Below are 17,855 nucleotides of genomic sequence, written 5' to 3' on the forward strand. Positions count from 1 at the left end.
TCCTGGGGGGAAACTGAGGACGGGCTTCCCCTGGGAGCCAGCGAGAGGCCAGAGGCAGTCCGCAGCAAAAATGCCTCAGGCTGCAGTAGCTGTTAGGACACAAGCGTTTATTTTGGCTCCGCTCCACGCGGTCCCTCAGGGATTCAGGCTCGGATCCACGCAGTTACTCAGGGATGCAGTTTCCTCTCCATGCCTTGCCTCACCGTCCCTGGGGTGTGGCCCCAGCGAGCGCCTGTGCCAGCTCACGGGAAAGGGAGCAGGCGTGGAGAAGAGCCTCCACCAGGGTTTTAAGCTGCCCCACGCGGTGTTGGCACAGGGCACTTCTGCTCAGGTTCCGGCCGCCCCCACACTGTTGTCAAGACCTCAGTCCACAACTGACCAAGCTGCCAAGGACCGTGCCCAAGAGCAGTTCTGTTCTGGCAGGACAGACTGCCGGAGGTAGCCGCCGCTCTCGGATTGCATACATTTTCTTTCACTTCCTCGTCCACTCCCTGCTGGGGCTGGGCCCTTCTCTGAAGGGGTCCTTCAACCTCAGCGCTTCCTGGCTGGGTGTCCTCAGACAAGTGACTCAGCCTCTCTGAGTCTCAGTGTCTTCATCCGGGACTGGGGAGCAGCATCCATGAGCACCCTTCTGGCTTGTCCTGCAGCCCCCAGCTTGGGGCAAGGTTCAGACCAGATCTTGGAACCTGGGGGGCCTCAGGAGGCCCAGTTCCTCTGGTGTGGGCAGGAAATGTTTCTCGTACCCAGAGTGAAGGGGGGCGGGGGGCTGGGGGGGCTCCTTAGGTGCTGGTGGCTCCATCTCCTCTACCTTCAGGACAGGCAAGTCAGTCAGAGGGGGGGCCTGGCGCACCTCCTGGGAAGAGATGAGACTGAGACCCTCTCCTCCTGTCCCCCACTTCCTCACACCCCCTGTCCGGGACCCCTAACTCCCCAGAGGGCTCTCCCAGCTGACCTGTTTGGGGGTTTCAGCATCAGGGACGGCGCCCAGGCCGCTGGATCACAAAGCCAGGCGCCAGCCCTTCTCTTGACCCAGAGTCTGGCTAAGGTGCCGAGGCTGGCTTTGAACCCGCGACCCCCGCTCCGCCCCAGGAGTACCTGGGATTCCGGAGCCCCTTCGCGCCCGGCACAGTGGGCGGGCGCTTACCTCCACGTGGGTCTGCCCGGCGCTGCTGTTGGCGGGGTCAGGAACCTTCTCCCACACCCAGGGGGGCAGCACCTTCTGTCCCAGGTGGAGGCACCTGTGAGCAGGGAGGAGTCGGGGTGGCTGTCCCTGTGGCCAGAGGCAGGCCTCCTCCCAACCCCCACGGGAGCTTGGCGGGTGCCCGCGCCAGGCACCAGGGCAGAGACCCGCGGTGACACTGTCCCCTCACCTTCGAGCCGTGGCAAGGCTCAGGCCGCAGCCCACCAGGAGCAGCCCCCACAGGGCCAGGACACCCGGCAGAACTCTCCATGGCACCGTGTTATCTGGAAGGTGGGAGGAGAGACCGCGTGGACACCAAGGAGGGACAGGCCCACGCCAGGCAGGGCCTGGGGAGGCACAATCCCGGGGCACGTCAGGGTCAGGTGTGGGGTGAAGCTGCAGGTCACACGCCTGCCTGAGTGTCACCACAGCATTCAGCAGACTCGAAAGGCCTCCAAGGACTTGGGGGGCTCCGTGGCAGAGCACCCACCTGGCATGCACAGGGGTCTGGGTTCCAGCACCCCTAAAAAATAATCCTCCCCATTGAGCAGAAGGTTGTCCCCCACTGCACTCTGTGTAATGTCTCTACGGTCCCCTACCCTCCAATGGAGCCCGCAGTTCCACCCCAGGCCCCTACCTGGTAGGTGAAGCCAGAGGCTGGGGCCCGGTGGGCCCTGTCCTGCAATGGTGGAGGCAGTCACCCACAGCTCACAGGGACCCCAGTGAAGGTTGGGCAGAGTGACCATCCGGGTGCTGCTGCTCACTGAAGAACACAACCAGAGAGGTGGGGGAGGTGGCAGTTCTGCCTCAGGACCTTGGTACGTGCTCCTTGTTCTGTTGGTGACACTGTTCCCCAGATACCCAGGTGGCTCCCTCCTTCTCTCTCTCAGGTCCTTCTTCAAATGTCACCTCCTCAGGGAGCTCTTCCCTGAATACCCCTTTAAAACTGTGCCCCCTGCACGCCCCCCGCCACCTTCCCTGCTTTCTTCTCAGCCCAGAGCTCATCACCATTTGGCACACCTCATAGACAGTATTTGGCTTGTCTGTCTGTGGGTCACCCGTTAGAAAGTCAGATCCCGGGCTCAGGCTGCAGCTCAGTGTACAGTGGTGCCCAGCACGCTGGAGACCCCGGGTTTAGTCCCCAGTACAAATGGAAAAAGAAAAAAGAAATGATCAAGGGCTCGTGTGTGGTCCCAGCTACTGGGATGAGGTGTTGGGCCTGGAAGGTCAAGGTCAGCTTGGGCAATGTAGTGAGGCCCTGGACTGCTCCATAAAGGCCACATTCCCAGGGGCTCTGTCAGCGCCTATCACACACAGTGACACATCCCTCCCCTGTCTGGAACCCAGTGGGAGTTGGGAGAGGCATTCAGACCTCTCAGAACGACTCTTATTTACTTTTTTAACCAGATGAATTGGAGCTGGACACAGTGGCACATGACTGTCATCCCATTGGCTCAGGAGGCTGAGACAGGAGGCTTGCAAGTTAGAGGGCAGCCTCGGCCATTTAAGGAGGCCCTAAGCAACTTAGTGAGACCCTGTCTCAAAAAATAAAAGGGCTGGGGATGTGGCTCAGTGGAAGAGCACTTGCCTAGCATGTGGGAGGCACTGGGTTCGATCCTCAGTACCACATATAAGTAAACAAATGAAAACACGCAAGTCGGAAAACACCAGTCACAAGTTTGAGGGGCCAAACTAGTGCTCACTTTTATTTGCTGGGGACCGAACCCAGGGACGCTCTAATACGAGCCACACACACCCTCGGCCCTTTTTATTTTTCATTTTGAGACAGGGTCTCACTGAGTGGCCCAGGCTGGCCTCCAACTTGGGATCCTCCTGCCTCAGCCTCCCGAGTCTTGGGGATTGCAGCCATGCACCACCACGCCTGGCTTCAATACCGGTTTATTTTACCAAAAAAGGAATCATATCAGAGTTTCATAATCCTTTTATCTTTTCCACTTAATAAAATATGACAGGCATCTTTCATTGTCAATAAATATAGATTGGAGTCTTCATTTTTAATGGCCTAATAGGAGACCATTACATTGAAAGCCAAGGGGGTTATTGTCCCTTAAGGAACTAATGACATCATGTCCCCATGGGAGGAGGGGGAGCCAGGGGCCGTGTGGGCCAGGGGACGTGGGGCAGGAGGCCGCAGGCTCACCATTGGTGCAGTCGGCGGCGTTGGTCCCACTTCTTGAGCACAACGTGTAGTGAGTAAGGTGGCCCTGGAGCTGGTGTCTTGGGACCTCCCCCCACGCCACCGTGGGAGTCCCTGGGGGGTCATCCTGGAGTCGCCAAAGGGTCGGCCCTGCCAGGGGTGCTGGGGAGAAGTTCGGTAGGTGGAAGCTGGCTGGGGTCCCAGGACCCCCCAGCCCTCCAGCCTCATCTCCTACCTTGTTCCTCCCGGAAAGCCCAGACGGAGGAGGCGGGGGCCAAGCCCCCGGGAAAGACCGCTGTCACCGTGATCCGATAGGGGACCCCTCCTTTGAAAGTCCCTGGGTGGCAAAGGGACAAAAAGCGATTTAAAGCCGGCTTTCCCTCCCGGCCCACTTCCCACTTGGGAGTGCCTTCACTGGGTCCCCAAAGGACACCCTGGGATGAGGACTGGGGCGGGGTCTATCTGGGAGGCCACCCAGAAAAACCAGGAGGACCGTGAGAAGGGACAAGGAGAGGGAGGGGGAGGGAAGGGCCAGCAGACCCTGGAGAGGGGCCACTCTCCGTCCCTGGGCCTGACCCCCAGCACCCCCAGAGGGTCCCCAGGGGGACCACCGCGCTCAGTGCCGCTGGGAACCTGTGGGGGCAGCAGAGAGCAGCCGGTTCTCCCCACCAGGACGCCCCCCGCGGATGACCGGACTGGGCGCTCGCGGGCGGAGACCTGGGCGGGCCATGGGCAGCGCCCGTGGTCGGGGTGCCCTCGAGGTCCTCGTGGAAACCCGCGGCTTCTGCACAGCGTCCCCGAGCCGGGGGTCTCAGGGCCGGGGTCCTTCCCCGTGGCTCATGGGACTGTCCCAGCTTTCTCACTCGCGGCCCTACTGTCCCCCAGGGTGCTGCACCCCACCGACTCCCAGGACCCGCTCAGACCCCAGGACCCGGCAGGCCCAGGACAGGCTCCGCGTGGGGGCCGCGGCCGGACGAGCGTCTCAGATGCGACACACCGAAGCCAGCCAGGACCCCCTAACCTGAGCTGCTTGCTTCTCCCCCAACCCGGGTCCCCACCTGATCCTGTCCCGCCGTTGCCCTCCCGAACCTTCAGCTCCGGCCCTTCCCCGCCCCACAGTCCCTTCCCCCCAGAGCAGCCAGAGGGCACCTGTGAGCACTTGGGTGAGGGCACGTCCCTCCTCCATTCAGAATCCTCTATGGCTCCCACCTCACTCTGCCCCAAAGCAAAGTCTTCCCCAAAGTCCCTGCATAATCTACCCCATGACCTCCTCCATGGTCCCCCTTCACTCCACTCTAGGCACACGACCCCCCTACTGTCCCTCCAACCCACTGGGCACATTCCTGCCTCAGTGCCCTTGTACGGGCTGTTCCCTCACCCTAGAATGCTTTTCCCTCAAATATCCTCAGGTCTCCCTTTTTCTTTCCTCAGCTTAAATGTCACTTCCCCAGAGGGTCATCTTCTAACTTTTCTTTCCAAAATAACCTCTGCTTTCCTTTTTCCTTGATTATGTTAAAGAAGTGCCTGGGTTGTTTTTTTGTTTTGTTTTGTGGGAGAGCTGCCCACCCCACAAGAATGTCAGTTGCATGAGGGTAGGGACGAGGCTGAGAGGAAAATGCTTCAGCATGATGGCTCAGGGCTTGGCTTCAGGAGCCTGACTATCTGGTTCACACAGTGGCTGTTCCACTGTCGTGCTGTGTAGCCTCGGGCAAGTTACCTAACCTCCCTGGGCCTGTTTCTTCATCTATAAATTGAGCATGATAATAAGAGAAACCTACTTTGTAAGGAAGTTTGGATGATTTAATGCTTAAAGTACATGCCACTGTTCATCAGCTGCGTCGCGGAGTCCCAGTGCCTGTATTAGAGCCTCGCCTGTGGCTGGTGGCCGGTGAGTATTTCTTGCATGAATTACTAACTCTAACCATCTCTCTCTCTCTCTCAAGCCCACCCATCAGTCAACTCTCCTTTAATTGCTGGAGTGGGGCTATGGTTTGGAGATGATTTGAGTGTGACTCCCCCAAAGGTTCGTATATTGGAAGTGTGGTTCTTAGTATGGAGGTTCTGTGTATGGAGACGTGGGACCCCCAGAGGTGGGGTCTGGAGGGAGATAGTGAGGTCTCTAGGGGGGGCTACCCTTGGAAAAGATCAAGGTTCTCATGAGAGCCTTGTCACTCCCCATGAGAGTAAGTTATAAAGGCGTAAGTCTGGGCTGGGGGTGTAGTTCAGTAGTAGACCACTGGCCTACATTCACAAGGCCCTGGGTTCCATCCCCATCCCGGGGGAAAAAAAAGAAAAGAGTGAGCCTGACCATTCTCTGTCGAGAGGAAATTACCGAGAATGGTGTGTTAAAATCTCCCACAATGGGGCTGGGGTTGTGGCTCAGTGGCAGGGTGCTTTGCCTCGCACATGTGAGGCACTGGGTTCAATCCTCAGCACCACATAAAAATAAATAAACAAAATAAAGATATCGTGTTCATCTATAACTAAATTTAAAAAATATATATCCCACAATGGTTGCCGATGCATACATGTCTCCTGTAGCTCTGTCAAGTTTTGCTTTATGTATTTCAAAGTCATGTTATGAGGTACTTACAGATGAACTACTTTACATCATCCTGGTCAACTAAATATCTTTCCATTATGTAACAACCTTATTGCCTCTTTATTCTCTGCTTAATTTGAACCCTCTCTGGCTTCCTGTGGTCTCTTCCTCTCACACACTCCCATCATGATACCATCCGCCATGTCGTAATGCAGCCAGAAGGCCCTCACTAGAAGCAGCAGATGCTTACCATGCTCAGGGCCCCCCAAACTGTGAGATGAACCACCCCTCTTCTTTACAAGTACCCAACCTCAAGTATTGTGTTAAAATAACAGAAAATGGACTAATACAGACAGGAACCAACTTGTCCTGAGGCCTCACCTGGCAACAGAGCACTAAGGTTCCCAGGGGGAAGCCGGACCCAGTTGAGGTCTTCCAGAGTGTCCCCATCTTGAGCCCAGTCCACCACGTACTCCAGTGGTTCCCCGTCCCCTGGTTGCCAGGTCACCAGCAGCTGCGTGCTCCTGGGGATGCCTCCTACCGCCACATCATGGGGGGCAGAGTCTGGAGCTAGAGGGTGGGGCGGAGAAGTCTCGCTGCCGACTCAGGAACCCCCCGTCGTCCGCCACCAAGGCTCTGAGGAAGTCCATCATCTCTTACCCAAGCAGACCAGAGAGAAGTTCGTGCGTGGCTCCCAGCTGGTGGTGTTGACAGCAGACACCCCTGCCCACTCTGCCCAGGTGGGGACGGAGCACTTGCAACAGGGGACCCCTTCCTGAATCAGACTCTTCTCTCCAACCCAGAACCACACTCTGTAGCTCACCTGCACGCAGGGTCCAGGGGCCTGTGGAGGGGGGAGAAGGGTTAATGCGCCTCACTTATCAAGCACCCACCCCGCATCTGGGTGAGGTTACCTGTCAGTGAGGCAGGATGTCCGCTCCATGTCGCAGTGGAGGGGACTGAGCCTCAGAGGGACTCACGGCAGAGGTGGGGTATGGATGAGGACCAGGACCAGGGGAGGCGAGAGAGACACTCTCTTTGGGTATAAAATTTAAGTTGTGGGGGATACCAAAAATCCAGTAACCAACATCAACAACACCGGACGGTGGTATTTTAATAAATCAAAATTAATGCAGAAATTTATGACCAACAAAATATCAAGATTTTACATAAAGCCAGGATCTAGGCTGGGAAGGTGGCTTGGTGGTAGTGCACTTGCAGGAACTTTGTTCTGGGTTCAATCCCAGCTCTACAAACATTAATAAATAAAGACAAGATCCTGTCCTCCACTGGTGTGGCCTGCCCTGATCTCCTCACCCTAATCTTGGCTCCAGTGACCATCAAACTATATTTGCAAAGAGAGATACCTGGTCCTGGGACTCTAGTTTGCTGATATGATTTTTAAAATTATTGCATTAATGTATTATTTATCTCAAATAGTGAGTTCTTGGGTATTCCCTTTAAATTTTGTTCCTGAGTCCCTCTTCTCTGTCCTGTGCATTTCTAAGGGATTTCAAATTTCCCCACTATTGGTCCTCAGGGATAGGTATAGCCAAGGGGATGGGGCCTTCCAGGGCAAATAAGTGGAAATTTTTGGTAGCTTCCATGTTTGGTATTTGATGGGCAATAGTCAGGGATGCTAACCTGTCCTGAAAAACAAAAACCAAAATTGTCCCATGCCCCTTGAGACATCTTAATATCATCCCCACTGGAAACTAACTTAGACAGAAAACCTGCATAATAATTCAACTGATTCAAAGAACAGACTTATTTTTTTCAGGGCTGAGGACCCAATCCAGTCTTTCAACCACCTTGCTCATCTAAGGTACCTGGAAACTGGTCTATGGCCTGGCACGTGGTTGATTTTGGTAAATATTCTGTGTGTGTATGAAAAGAATATGTGTTCTGATGCTTCATAGATAAGTCCATGAGGTTAAGTTTGTAATCATATGTTCAAATCTTCTGGATCTTAGCTTGTTTTCAATCTGCTTATTATGTAAATTACTGAATGTAAAAATGTATTAAAATCTCTCACAATGATCATGGACTCATACGTCTCCTGTATTTCTGCCAATATTTGCTTTATGTATTTTGAAGCCATGTTATTAGGTACATACATATTAAGTCTTCTTATGTAATCCTGGTGAACTGAATCTTTTGCCATTTATGTAGTAGCCTTATTTCTTCTTCATTTTCTGCTTAATGCTACAATTTAAGATTTTCTTGTGTGTGTGTGTGTGTGTGTGTTTTCACAATATTCACATATACATACATACTGGGTATTAAACTGGGGATTGAGCCCAAGATGCTTCATCACTAAGCCACATCCCTAACCTTTTTTTTTTTTTTTTTTAGTTTTTTTTTTGGCGGACACAACATCTTTGTTTGTATGTGGTGCTGAGGATCGAAACCCGGGCTGCACACATGCCAGGCGAGCGCGCTACCGCTTGAGCCACATCCCCAGCACCCCCCCCCGTTTTTTTAATATTAATTTTTCGGGGCTGGGGCTGGGCCTCAGCGGTAGTGCACTTGCCTGGCTGGCATGTGTGAGGCACTGGGTTCGATTCTCAGCACCACATATAAATAAATCAAATAAAAAGGTCTATCAACAACTAAAAATATATTAATTTTGAGACAGGGTCTCACTAAGTTGCTTAAGGTCCTGCTAAGTAAGTTACTGAGGCTGGATTTGAACTTGCAATCCTCCTACTTCAGCCTCGTGAGTCACTGGGAATACAGGCATGCATCACTGAACCGGGCCTCATGTGTATATTTTAAAACATATGAATACATGGATTATGTTATCTACATGTTTCATTTTGGCATAGTACATGGATATTATAAAATATGTATCATAAAATGAAGACACTGGAGCTGATAACCACTGTGTGAAAGCCAGTGAATCTCAGCTCTGCTCCTTGTCGCTGTGTGGCTGGTGCAACCTCTGAGTCTCATTTTTCTCATCTGTAAAGTTGGTTAACATAAGTAACTAGTGGTGGCCTGAGGCTGTGGCTCAGTGGTAGAGCACTTGTCTGGCATGTGTGAGGCACTGCCTTCGATCTTCAGCACCTCATATAAATAAATGAATAAAATAAAAACATTGTGTCTATCTACAACTAAAAAAACCCCTTTTTTTTCAAAGTGTGGGGCTGGGGGTGTAGCTCAGTAGTAGAGTGCTGGCCTAGCATGCACGAGACCCAGGGTCCGATCCCTAACACTGCATTAAATAAATAAATAAATAAGTGTGAAGGCAGGGCATTCCTGCCACCCCTCTGTACCTGTGCCAGGTGTCAGGTCTCTCAGGAGGCTGACCCAGGTGGAGGTGTGCTCCTGGCCCTGGGTGGGCCAGGCCCCCGGAGCATCTCGCCCTGATTCCCTAAGCAACCTCCAGGGGGCAGCAGAGTCCCCTGTCTTGCCGGTTCCCTCGGGTTTTGGAGAGAAACGACCCACCCCCAGGGCTTACCTTCCACAGAAGCAGCAGCTCCTGTCTGCTCGGGGGCCCACACAGGTTCCCAGACACCCACACGTCTTTTGGAGCTGGCAAGGATGAGGAAAGCGGGGGCAAATGAAAGGGTCAGGATGGGCCAGATTTTCCTGGCAAGAGGGGCCAGGTCCTGGGCAAGCCTGGACTCCTCACCAGAGGGCATTGTCTGGAAGGACAGAACCGGGCTGCTCTCGCCCCACAGATCGGCCTCTGTGTCCACCCGACAGCGGCCAGACACCTCGTAGCGGGTGGCCAGCTCCAGGTCTGGGATCTCGATGGGGGTCAGCGGTGCCGTCTTCAGCTCGGGCTCCAGCTGGGAGGGGGGCGGGGGAGAGAGATGGGGGGCTCTGAGCTGAGGGTGCTGCTTGAACCGATGTGTCACAGGGCGACCGACCCTCCCGGTGTGCCCAGGGCTGAGCGGGTTCCAGAACACGGGGCTTTCAGTTTAAAACCCACAGTGTCCCTCCCGGGAGACAGAAGCTGCTCATCCTCCGCGCTCGGTGGAGAGGCAGGTGGGAGGTTCTAGCATCGTCCCTGTTTTACAGGTGAGGAGACTGCGCAAGGTCACTGAGCCACTGAGAGCTGGAGCTGCAGTTCGTAACAGGGAGCCAGGTCCAGAGCCCCCTGGTCCTGCTCTAAATGGCAAGATGGTCACAATGAAGGCAGCTCTGCTCTGTTTGTTGGAGGAGGCGGGGTCTTGCTATGCTTCCCAGCTGCCCTGGAGCTTCTGACTCAAGTGAGCCTCCTGCCTCAGCCTCCTGAGAGGCTGGGACCACGTGCACACCAGCTCTGCCACCATGCCCGGCGGTCCTGGCGTTCTGTGTCTAAGGCCCTGGCTACGGGGGCCACTTGAATATTCCCAACGTCTATTCTCCCCTTCTTCCTTTGGGAAGAGAACCGCAGAGTGCTATTTGGGAACATGGCTGCCAAGAATAAGGACATTTCCCAGACTCCTTTGCTATCAGATGCCACCATGTGACAGTGTTCTTGGCCACTGAAATATGAAAGGAAATACCTATACAACTTCCAGGTGGTGCTCTTCAACTGCTTGCCTGGGTCCCTCTACTCCTTTTGGGGTCCCCTTGCTCTGGACTTGTCTTCCACTTTCCTGCTGTGTGAACTTGGGGAAGTTGCCTAACTTCTCTGTATAAAGAGAAGTATAAAATGGATATCTTTTTTTTTTTTTTTTCTCTCTTGAGACAGGGGTTCTATTATGTCGCCCAGGCTGGCCTTCAACTCCTGGGCTCAAGTCATCCTCCAGCTTCAGCCTCCCAAGTAGCTAGGACCACAGGCACCATGCCAGGCTCAGTGGCTTTGATCACCTGTTTCTGACTGTCGCTGAGAGCCAGGCTGCACTGTTTCTCTGTACAACGGGAAGGTGTCAAAGCCAGCAACCTCTACAAGTTCATGGAAGGATTCAATACACTCGCGTTTGCAGAGAACCCAGAGCAGGGCACGCACGGGGCGGGGGTGTTCTCTGAACGTCGCCATGTTATTATTTCAAGGTTCACTCAAGCCACTCCAGGACTTTTACTCATTCTCAGAAAAGGTGAAAGCCGTTTTGAGCTTCTGAAATATTCCAAGGGTATCTGATCGGTGCCTGTGTGAGACCTACGCTGCCAGCCCTGGGCACCCTTAGGGGACCAGTTTCAGGACCCTGCAGATACGAAAATCCCAGGATGCCCAAGTGCCTTCGATAAAACAGCCCGGCCCTGGGACAGGACTCAGCACGTCCTCCCGCAGGCTGGCCACCCTCTCGGGACGACTTGTAAAAATCTAACGCAACATCAAGGCTGCGTGTCTATTTGTTATGCTGCATTGTTTAGGGGACAATGACAAGAAAAACAGTCCACATATCCCAAAGCCCCCTGTGTTCCCCATTTGGCAAACTGGGGGCGCAGCACCCCTGGAAGTGGGGGGCTGGCTGTAGATGACTGTGGGAGGAAGATGCGGAGCAGGCATCGGGCACAGGACGCATGAGACTGGGGCAGGTGCAGAGCAAGCCCAGGGCTGGGCTGCGACCTGGAGAGGATGCCCGGGACTTGCTGGGGACGGGGCAGGGAAAGAGGGTCCCTGGTACTCACTGGCATCCAGGCCACCTCCGGGCATCTTCGATAGTGGAACTGGCAGATCAGGACCTTATGAGGTGGCCAGGTAGGCGGCTCCCACTGCACCGTGGCCTCCAGGGGCTCGTCCTCTGAAAAGTCCACCTCGGGACGCAGCCGGGGGGCTCTGGGCTTCACTGGGGAGGGAGGCCGGGGTGCAGTGAGCCGGGGCCCCCAGAACCACCCGCCCCAACCAGAGCTCCCCACCCCCCGCCACATTACTTCGGGTTTCCAGGTTGATGAGGACGGGGGGCCAGAGGACCTGGCCTGCCTTGGTCCCCCAGACGAGCAGCGTGTCAGACGCGGTGAATTGCTCCCGAGGAACCGTCACCCAGCTCTGCCCCGCGGCCACCGCCACGGTCCGGGTTCTGTTGGAATGGCTGTGAGGAGAGATGTGAGCCTGAGACGGCTCCAGCTTGGAGCCAGGGCCACGGGACAATGGCCCTGGGAACAGCTGCCCTTCGCCTGGGTTCAAAGCCCAGCGCTGGTGCTTCGGAGCTGTGTGCACTGGAGGAAGGAGCTTGCCTTCTCTGTGCCTCCATTTCTCACCCACGAGATGAAGGCAATGACCGTCCAACTGAAAAGGCAGAGGGGGAGGGGAATAAACACCAAAGGAGAATAAACAGCTATGGGGACCTGATACAGAGGGTCGCCCAGGATGGCGGCTCCACTGGAGATTTTCAACTTCACGATGGTGCAGGTGGAGCGTTCGGTTCAGTGGAAACCGTGTTCCAGGTCTTGAGCTCTGGGTGGGGCTCCATGGGGCAGCCCTCGGCCCGGGCAAGGCCCTGGGCTCCATCCCAGTACCACATGCAGATATTTTGTTGTGAATTCTGATCTTTTCCTGGGCCGGCAATTCAGGACGACTCTCGTTTTTCCATTTCAGTGAAGTGTTCGATAAATTTCACGAGAGGCTGGACACTTAGTTATAAAGGAGGCTTTTCATTAGATGCTCTTGCTCATGTGCAGGCCCAGGGAGGCCCTCTGAGCTGGAGATTGAACCTGGGGTCTGGGCGGGCTGGGCACGCACTCTACCACTGACTGCCCCCCCCCCAGCTCAATTCATTTGTGACCCACCCTATTTTTAACTTACAATAGGTTGACTATACAATAGGAGGAACATCTGTGCATGTTATGATATTTATTGAGCATCTACTGTACATATGCACATTCAGCTCCATGCAACCATTCAGCCAACAAACAGCCAAGTTCTAGAAGCAGAGACTAGAACTAAAACCCAAACAAAGGCCTGCTCTCTGGAGCTGTTCCAGGGGCAGAAAAGGAAGCAAAGCCTACAGTCAAAGCCATGCCAGGTGGTGGGATATGAAGAGCAATCAGACCCGGTGTAGACTGTGGCTGGTGTCTGAGAAACAGTAGAAAGGCCCACGTGGCTGGGGGGAGCCAGCCATGGCGGGAGTGGGGGGAGGAGAGGCGGAAAGTGATGGGGCAGATTGTACAGGGCTTCAGGGGCTGAAGGGAGGACTTGGGCTTTTGCTCTGAATGAGGTGGGAGCCATGGAGTGTTCTTGAGCAGAGGAGGGGTGTGCGCGGACCCAGGTGTTAAGAGTGTGGGGTTTGACCTGGAAACCAGGGACCAGGAGACACCCGACAGCACAGCCCTGGCCAGTGGCAATGGCTGGGTCAGGGTAGGTGCTGGGGACTGGGAGGAACGGCAGGGTCACGGTTAACATGGAAGGGGGAGCCGCTAGGGCTTGCTGATGGAGGATGAGATGTGTGTGTGTGGAAGGGGGAGAGGCTGAGGAGAGCCCCAAAGCTTGAATTTCACGCCTCAGTCACGAAAACAAGACAAAAAAGAAGACTCCCCAAAACCCAAGTGTTGGTGAGGATGTGGGGAAACGAACAGTCCTCCGAGGCCGGTGGGACTGCGAAAGGCACAGGTGCTGTTTCAACGTTAAACAGAGAACGGCCTTGGCCGGCAACGCCACCCCCGGCCCCAGGCCCCAGGGAAGGGAACAGGGACCGGAACAGGAACTCGCAGGCCCAGGCACAGGGCAGCCCTATACCCCAACAGCCAGACAACCCGCGTCTCTAGGGGGAATGAAGCAAACTGGGAAGACACACGCGGGGCATGTTGTCCCCACGCAGGACAATGGAGACACCACATGCCACATCACAGACGGGACCCAGGACACGTGAGGTGGAGGGAAGGGAGGCAGCCTCGAAGGCCACGTGTCGCGTGACTCCAAAGCTTCAGGCATGAAATCCAGACACGGAGAGTCCATGGAGGCTGCCAGGGACCAGACGGAGGGGGACGAAGGGGGACGGGAGCGTCTGGGTTTGCCCTGGGGTCGGGGCTGGTGGCCAACACCGCAAAGGGACTCGATGCCTCTGAACTGTGCACTTCAGAATAGTTCTGTTACGGGAATTTCATCTCATTCACACAGGAGAGGGGACGTCCCCCACTCTCCCGCGTTCTACCAGCTAAAACACGCACTTGCCGGGATGGATGGGCAGTGGTGGCCGCATGACGTTGTGAGTGTACTTGAGGCTGCTGAATGGAATACTTAGAAGTGGTTACTAACGGTAACCACTAATGGTAAATTTTGCCTTGTGTGTATTTAAACCACCATTAAAAAGAAGAAGAAGAAAAAAGTACCCATGATGTGGCTTATCGCCAAGGAACTCGGGTCTCTGCCTTGAACTCTGGACCCCATGAGGGCTGGGCTTTTAATCTACCTCTTTCACAGCTGCCATCCAGAGCAACAGACTGATCTGTCTGTATGCTCAGAGAGGTCAAACTACTTGCCTGAGGTTAAACAGCAATAATAAAACAGCTTCAAAAGTATTAAGCGTTTTCTCCTTGCCATGTGCCTCATTGAACCCTCAGACTCAACCCTGGGAGCATGTTCCATTTTTACTACCACTTTAAAAGGGGAGGAAAGGGACGCTCAGAGAAGGAAAGGTCAGGCAGAAGAATATAAGGGGTCTGGAATTAGGCGGGCTGCGGAGTCGGGGAGGACCGGGGCTGGGGGAGCCCAACTCCTGAATCTCCTCGCCCAGAGCAAGCTGGGACCTGAGTGGCCACCTTCAATGCCTCAGTTTCCCCAGACTCCCCCGGGTACTCACTATTTCTGGCTCTGGAGGTGCAGCATAGAGGGGGCTCCCAGGTCCCCAAGAGGTTCCCATGAGCAGTTCAAGTTCCCCAAAGGTTCAACTCCGTGGCACTGCAGTGGCCCAGGGCCGCCTGGAGAGGGAGGCAGAGGGTCCCGAGGAAGGGGGTCAAATGGCCCTGTCGCCTGAACATCCCGCAAACTGGACTTTCCGGGGCTTCTAACCACGGCCAGCGGGCGTTCGGGGGTCGCTAACCGAAGTGGGTGAAGGCGGGGGCGCTGGGCACCCCTGGCCCCGGGTTCTGGGCAAAGCGTCTCCTCCTCCTCTCTGCCAGCCACATCCTGTTGTCACACACCCGGGCGCTCCCACCCCCGCGCGGCGCTCCCTGCCACCGCGCGGCCGCCCGCTCCCCGGCTTCTCCCGCGGACCCTCGCCCCTCTGGGCGCCGCGCTCGGAGACGGGAGACGGGGCGCTCCGCGGCGAGCGCAGCGGCCGACAGCGCAGGGCGCCAGCCCGCCCGCCACTCACCCAGGGGACGCGCTCGGGGGACCAGCAGGAACAACGGAAGCAGCAGCTGGAGCTTTGGCCCAGGCCAGAAGCGGGCAGCCCCGCGCCCCCGCATGACTCCCCGGGACCCCCGGTGCCGCCCAGCCCTGCGGGGTCCGGCGCGGCCGCTCGCTCTGCGCCTCCGGCACGGCCGGGGGCGGGGTCGCCCCGCCCCGCCCCGCCCCCGCGCCTTGACTCGGTCCCGCCCCGTCCCCCGCCCCGCGGAAAGTCCCCGGCTCCGCGGGCTGGGGCTGGGCGGGGGATGTGGGGGTGGCCGGGGGCGTCCGGGGGAACTCGGTGGCGGTGCCGGGCTCCGCGGAAACCTGCCCCCGCTTCCCGCCCCCAGCAGCGCCACGCACACGCCCTGCAGGGCTTCCGAACTTTTATTATTGGGGTGGTGGAAGGTTCTGATGCTCATTCTGCGCCTCCCATCCCAGGTTGTAAGGGAGCCTGGGGTACAACCCTGCCCCATCTCCGGGGTCCGCAGCCGTGGAGCACTGGCAGGGACACGGGGCGCGAGGCAGGGAAAAGGAAGCTGCAAAGTTTGCATGCGGGCGTCGTGTGGGTCGGCCAGGGATCAGCCACCACAGTTGGGGCCATGCGTCGAGCAGAGGTCTTCCTGGGGCCAGTTTGGGTAGAGTAGGAACACGGGACTGTGTGGGCCAGGCCGAGACATGGCTGATGTTGGGGCGAGGTCAGAAGTCAAGATCAGGGGTCCCCATGTGGCTAGGGAAGGACAGAGCTGGCCTAGGGCCCCAGGTCAAGGTGTTTAGTTGGATGAGTGGGGGCGAGGAGACTGGCTGAGCTCACGGCACCTGGCCTCTGGGGCTTGAAGATGAATGAGTGTGAGAAAGACAGGTGCCGGTCAGACAGGCCAGTGGCTGGCCGCGCTGGGTGTCCGCTGGCTGCTCAGCTGCTGGCCTAGCAGAGGCTGCTGATTTCACTTTTGCTGCACCCCCACTTGCAGCAGTTGCTGGACAGGCCAGCTAGGACATCTCGGCTGCCCCTAAGAGCCCCAGAGGTCCCCTGCCAGCTGGGTTGACCACCATAGAAGGCCTGGGGAGATTTGGTGAGGGCCAGCCACTCATTGGAGCCCACAGCTTGGTCCAGCTCGCCTGCCAGGCTGTCTGCATCAGTGTCTGCATCCGGGAAGATGTCCCCTGTAAAAGATGGAGAGAGTTGTGGCTTGGGACTCAGCTGCTACTCTGACTGGAATGTTGGCCACTGACTGTCTCAGCTTCTTCTCTGCGCTTGTGATTCTGCCTTGTGACTCAACATGTTGATTCCACTCAGTCCTGGGCTGGTGTTCTGGCTCTGCCAACAGTTTCAGTGGGCAGATCGTTCAACCTGACTTAAGCTTGGTTTCCCCGTAATTTATTTCCTCCTACTCTTTATTTATTGAGGACATGATGTTTAAGAGCATGCTTTGGGAGATAGCTCTCCAAGTTATAGTGGTCACCAGGTGAACTTACTTTTCTCAGTCTCTGTTTCCTTATCAACATGGTGGAGGAAATAACTCCTATTTTCTCGAATTTTACATGGAGTAGAAGACTTAATACCAATAAAAACTTACAACAATATTGGGCACATGATAAGCACTCAAAATAGCACTGATTGTTTACTGAGCACTTAGCTGTGTGCCAGACACCGTTGTAAGTGCATTTATGGGTTTTTCCTCTCAATGGTAACCACATGAGGTGGGTGTGCTGTCATTGTCAACCCACTTTTCAGGGGCAAGGAGAAAATGACTTGCATGAGAACACACAGCTATTAAGTCATAAAACTACTAAGTGAGCCCAGTCCCTGTGCATTCTGGGTCCACACACATATCTGTCCATCCATCCATCATCCGTGCGTCCATCCACGCCCCTTCTCCCCATCACCTCCACCCTTCACTCTTATCTGCCTTGACTGAATCGCACCATTTAACCATTCGGCAAGATTCCCGGACTGGATCTCTGGAGGGGAATCAGGATGCTGGGCGGGGGGTCACCTGCTGGTCAGCAGAATCTAGCCACCAACACACCCATGGCTCACCCTACCTGCCCGAGTGGACCGGAAAGTGCCCCGATCTTCAGGACTTTGTGGTCCCCCCCACAGCCTTGCTGAGCGTGGGCTGGGCACTCGGAAGGAACTCGGGAAATAGCCTCTGGGGAGGCTGGCTGCCCCCTTCCCTGCCCGGTGGCTGTGCCAATCCCTGATCCCTGGCCACTGCGATCCCTGGCTACTGCTTCAAGGCTGGGCAGGGCGCCCAGATGAACGTGGTAGGGAAGGGGTCCTACTCCTAGGGCCTCTCGTCCCAGCATCTCGCTCCCGGGCTCCCTGGACCCATCGGGCCCTCTGTTCCCTCCTCCTCCGGTTCCTCCCGGCCTCACCCATAGCTTCGGGGGCCAGGAGGCCTGACCGCCTCCACCGGGAGCCTCCGCAGGTGAAGATGACCGCTCGGATGAATTCACGGCCACAAAGCTTCACCCCGTAGGGCGCTGCCCGGGCCTCGGCCACCAGCCACAGCTGCCCCGCCAGCACCGCCAGGGCCAGCAGCAGCAGCAGCGTGAACTTGGCCATGCTGAGCAGACGACGCCTCAGGTGCCCGCGTGGGTCAGCGCCTCCGCTGCTTCCTGGCCCCCATTTATACACCGCGGCTCCCCCTCCCTGCCCGGAGGAAGCTGGGTGACCTCCTTTATCTCCCCCAGCAGAGGGAAGGCAGCACGGCCCCCCAAGGCGACCTTTCCCGTTTGCCCTGCTGAGTGATAACCTTTTGCCAGGGAC

General features: G+C 56.2%; 2 protein-coding genes across 2 annotated transcripts; both read right to left on the reverse strand.

Moving 5' to 3' along the window:
• Nucleotides 1–90: 90 nt before the first annotated feature.
• Nucleotides 91–15,235, reverse strand: Il27ra (interleukin 27 receptor subunit alpha). Its single transcript, XM_076847677.2, has 14 exons — nt 15,069–15,235; nt 14,556–14,673; nt 11,692–11,849; nt 11,449–11,606; nt 9,518–9,677; nt 9,344–9,417; nt 6,541–6,724; nt 6,262–6,450; nt 3,574–3,675; nt 3,342–3,500; nt 1,818–1,943; nt 1,371–1,464; nt 1,145–1,238; nt 91–853 (listed from the first exon to the last, which is right to left on the reverse strand). Exons 1-14 carry the CDS (start codon nt 15,160–15,162, stop codon nt 668–670), a joined length of 1,896 nt encoding a protein of 631 aa, XP_076703792.2. The 5' UTR covers nt 15,163–15,235; the 3' UTR covers nt 91–667.
• A 772-nt stretch (nt 15,236–16,007) lies between these two features.
• Rln3 (relaxin 3) lies at nt 16,008–17,651 on the reverse strand. The gene is made up of 2 exons (XM_076847998.2): nt 17,462–17,651; nt 16,008–16,246 (listed from the first exon to the last, which is right to left on the reverse strand). The coding sequence occupies exons 1-2, from the start codon at nt 17,649–17,651 to the stop codon at nt 16,008–16,010; spliced, it is 429 nt and encodes a 142-aa protein (XP_076704113.2).
• Between the last annotated feature and the right edge of the window lie 204 nt (nt 17,652–17,855).

Source organism: Callospermophilus lateralis, chromosome 1 (assembly GCF_048772815.1).
Source record: "Callospermophilus lateralis isolate mCalLat2 chromosome 1, mCalLat2.hap1, whole genome shotgun sequence".
Lineage (NCBI taxonomy): Eukaryota > Metazoa > Chordata > Mammalia > Rodentia > Sciuridae > Callospermophilus > Callospermophilus lateralis.

What these genes read in the sequence shown, in the direction of transcription:
- Il27ra (XM_076847677.2), bottom strand. Translation starts at nt 15,162, where the DNA reads ATGCGGGGGCGCGGGGCTGCCCGCTTCTGGCCTGGGCCAAAGCTCCAG. An exon ending in CTTCCAGACAATGCCCTCTG is followed by an intron (nt 9,418 to 9,517) that starts GTGAGGAGTCCA and finishes CATCCTTGCCAG; the next exon opens with CTCCAAAAGACGTGTGGGTG. An exon ending in CCTTAGTGCTCTGTTGCCAG is followed by an intron (nt 3,676 to 6,261) that starts GTGAGGCCTCAG and finishes TTTGCCACCCAG; the next exon opens with GGACTTTCAAAGGAGGGGTC.
- Rln3 (XM_076847998.2), bottom strand. Translation starts at nt 17,651, where the DNA reads ATGGCCAAGTTCACGCTGCTGCTGCTGCTGGCCCTGGCGGTGCTGGCG. An exon ending in CCTGGCCCCCGAAGCTATGG is followed by an intron (nt 16,247 to 17,461) that starts GTGAGGCCGGGA and finishes CATCTTTTACAG; the next exon opens with GGGACATCTTCCCGGATGCA.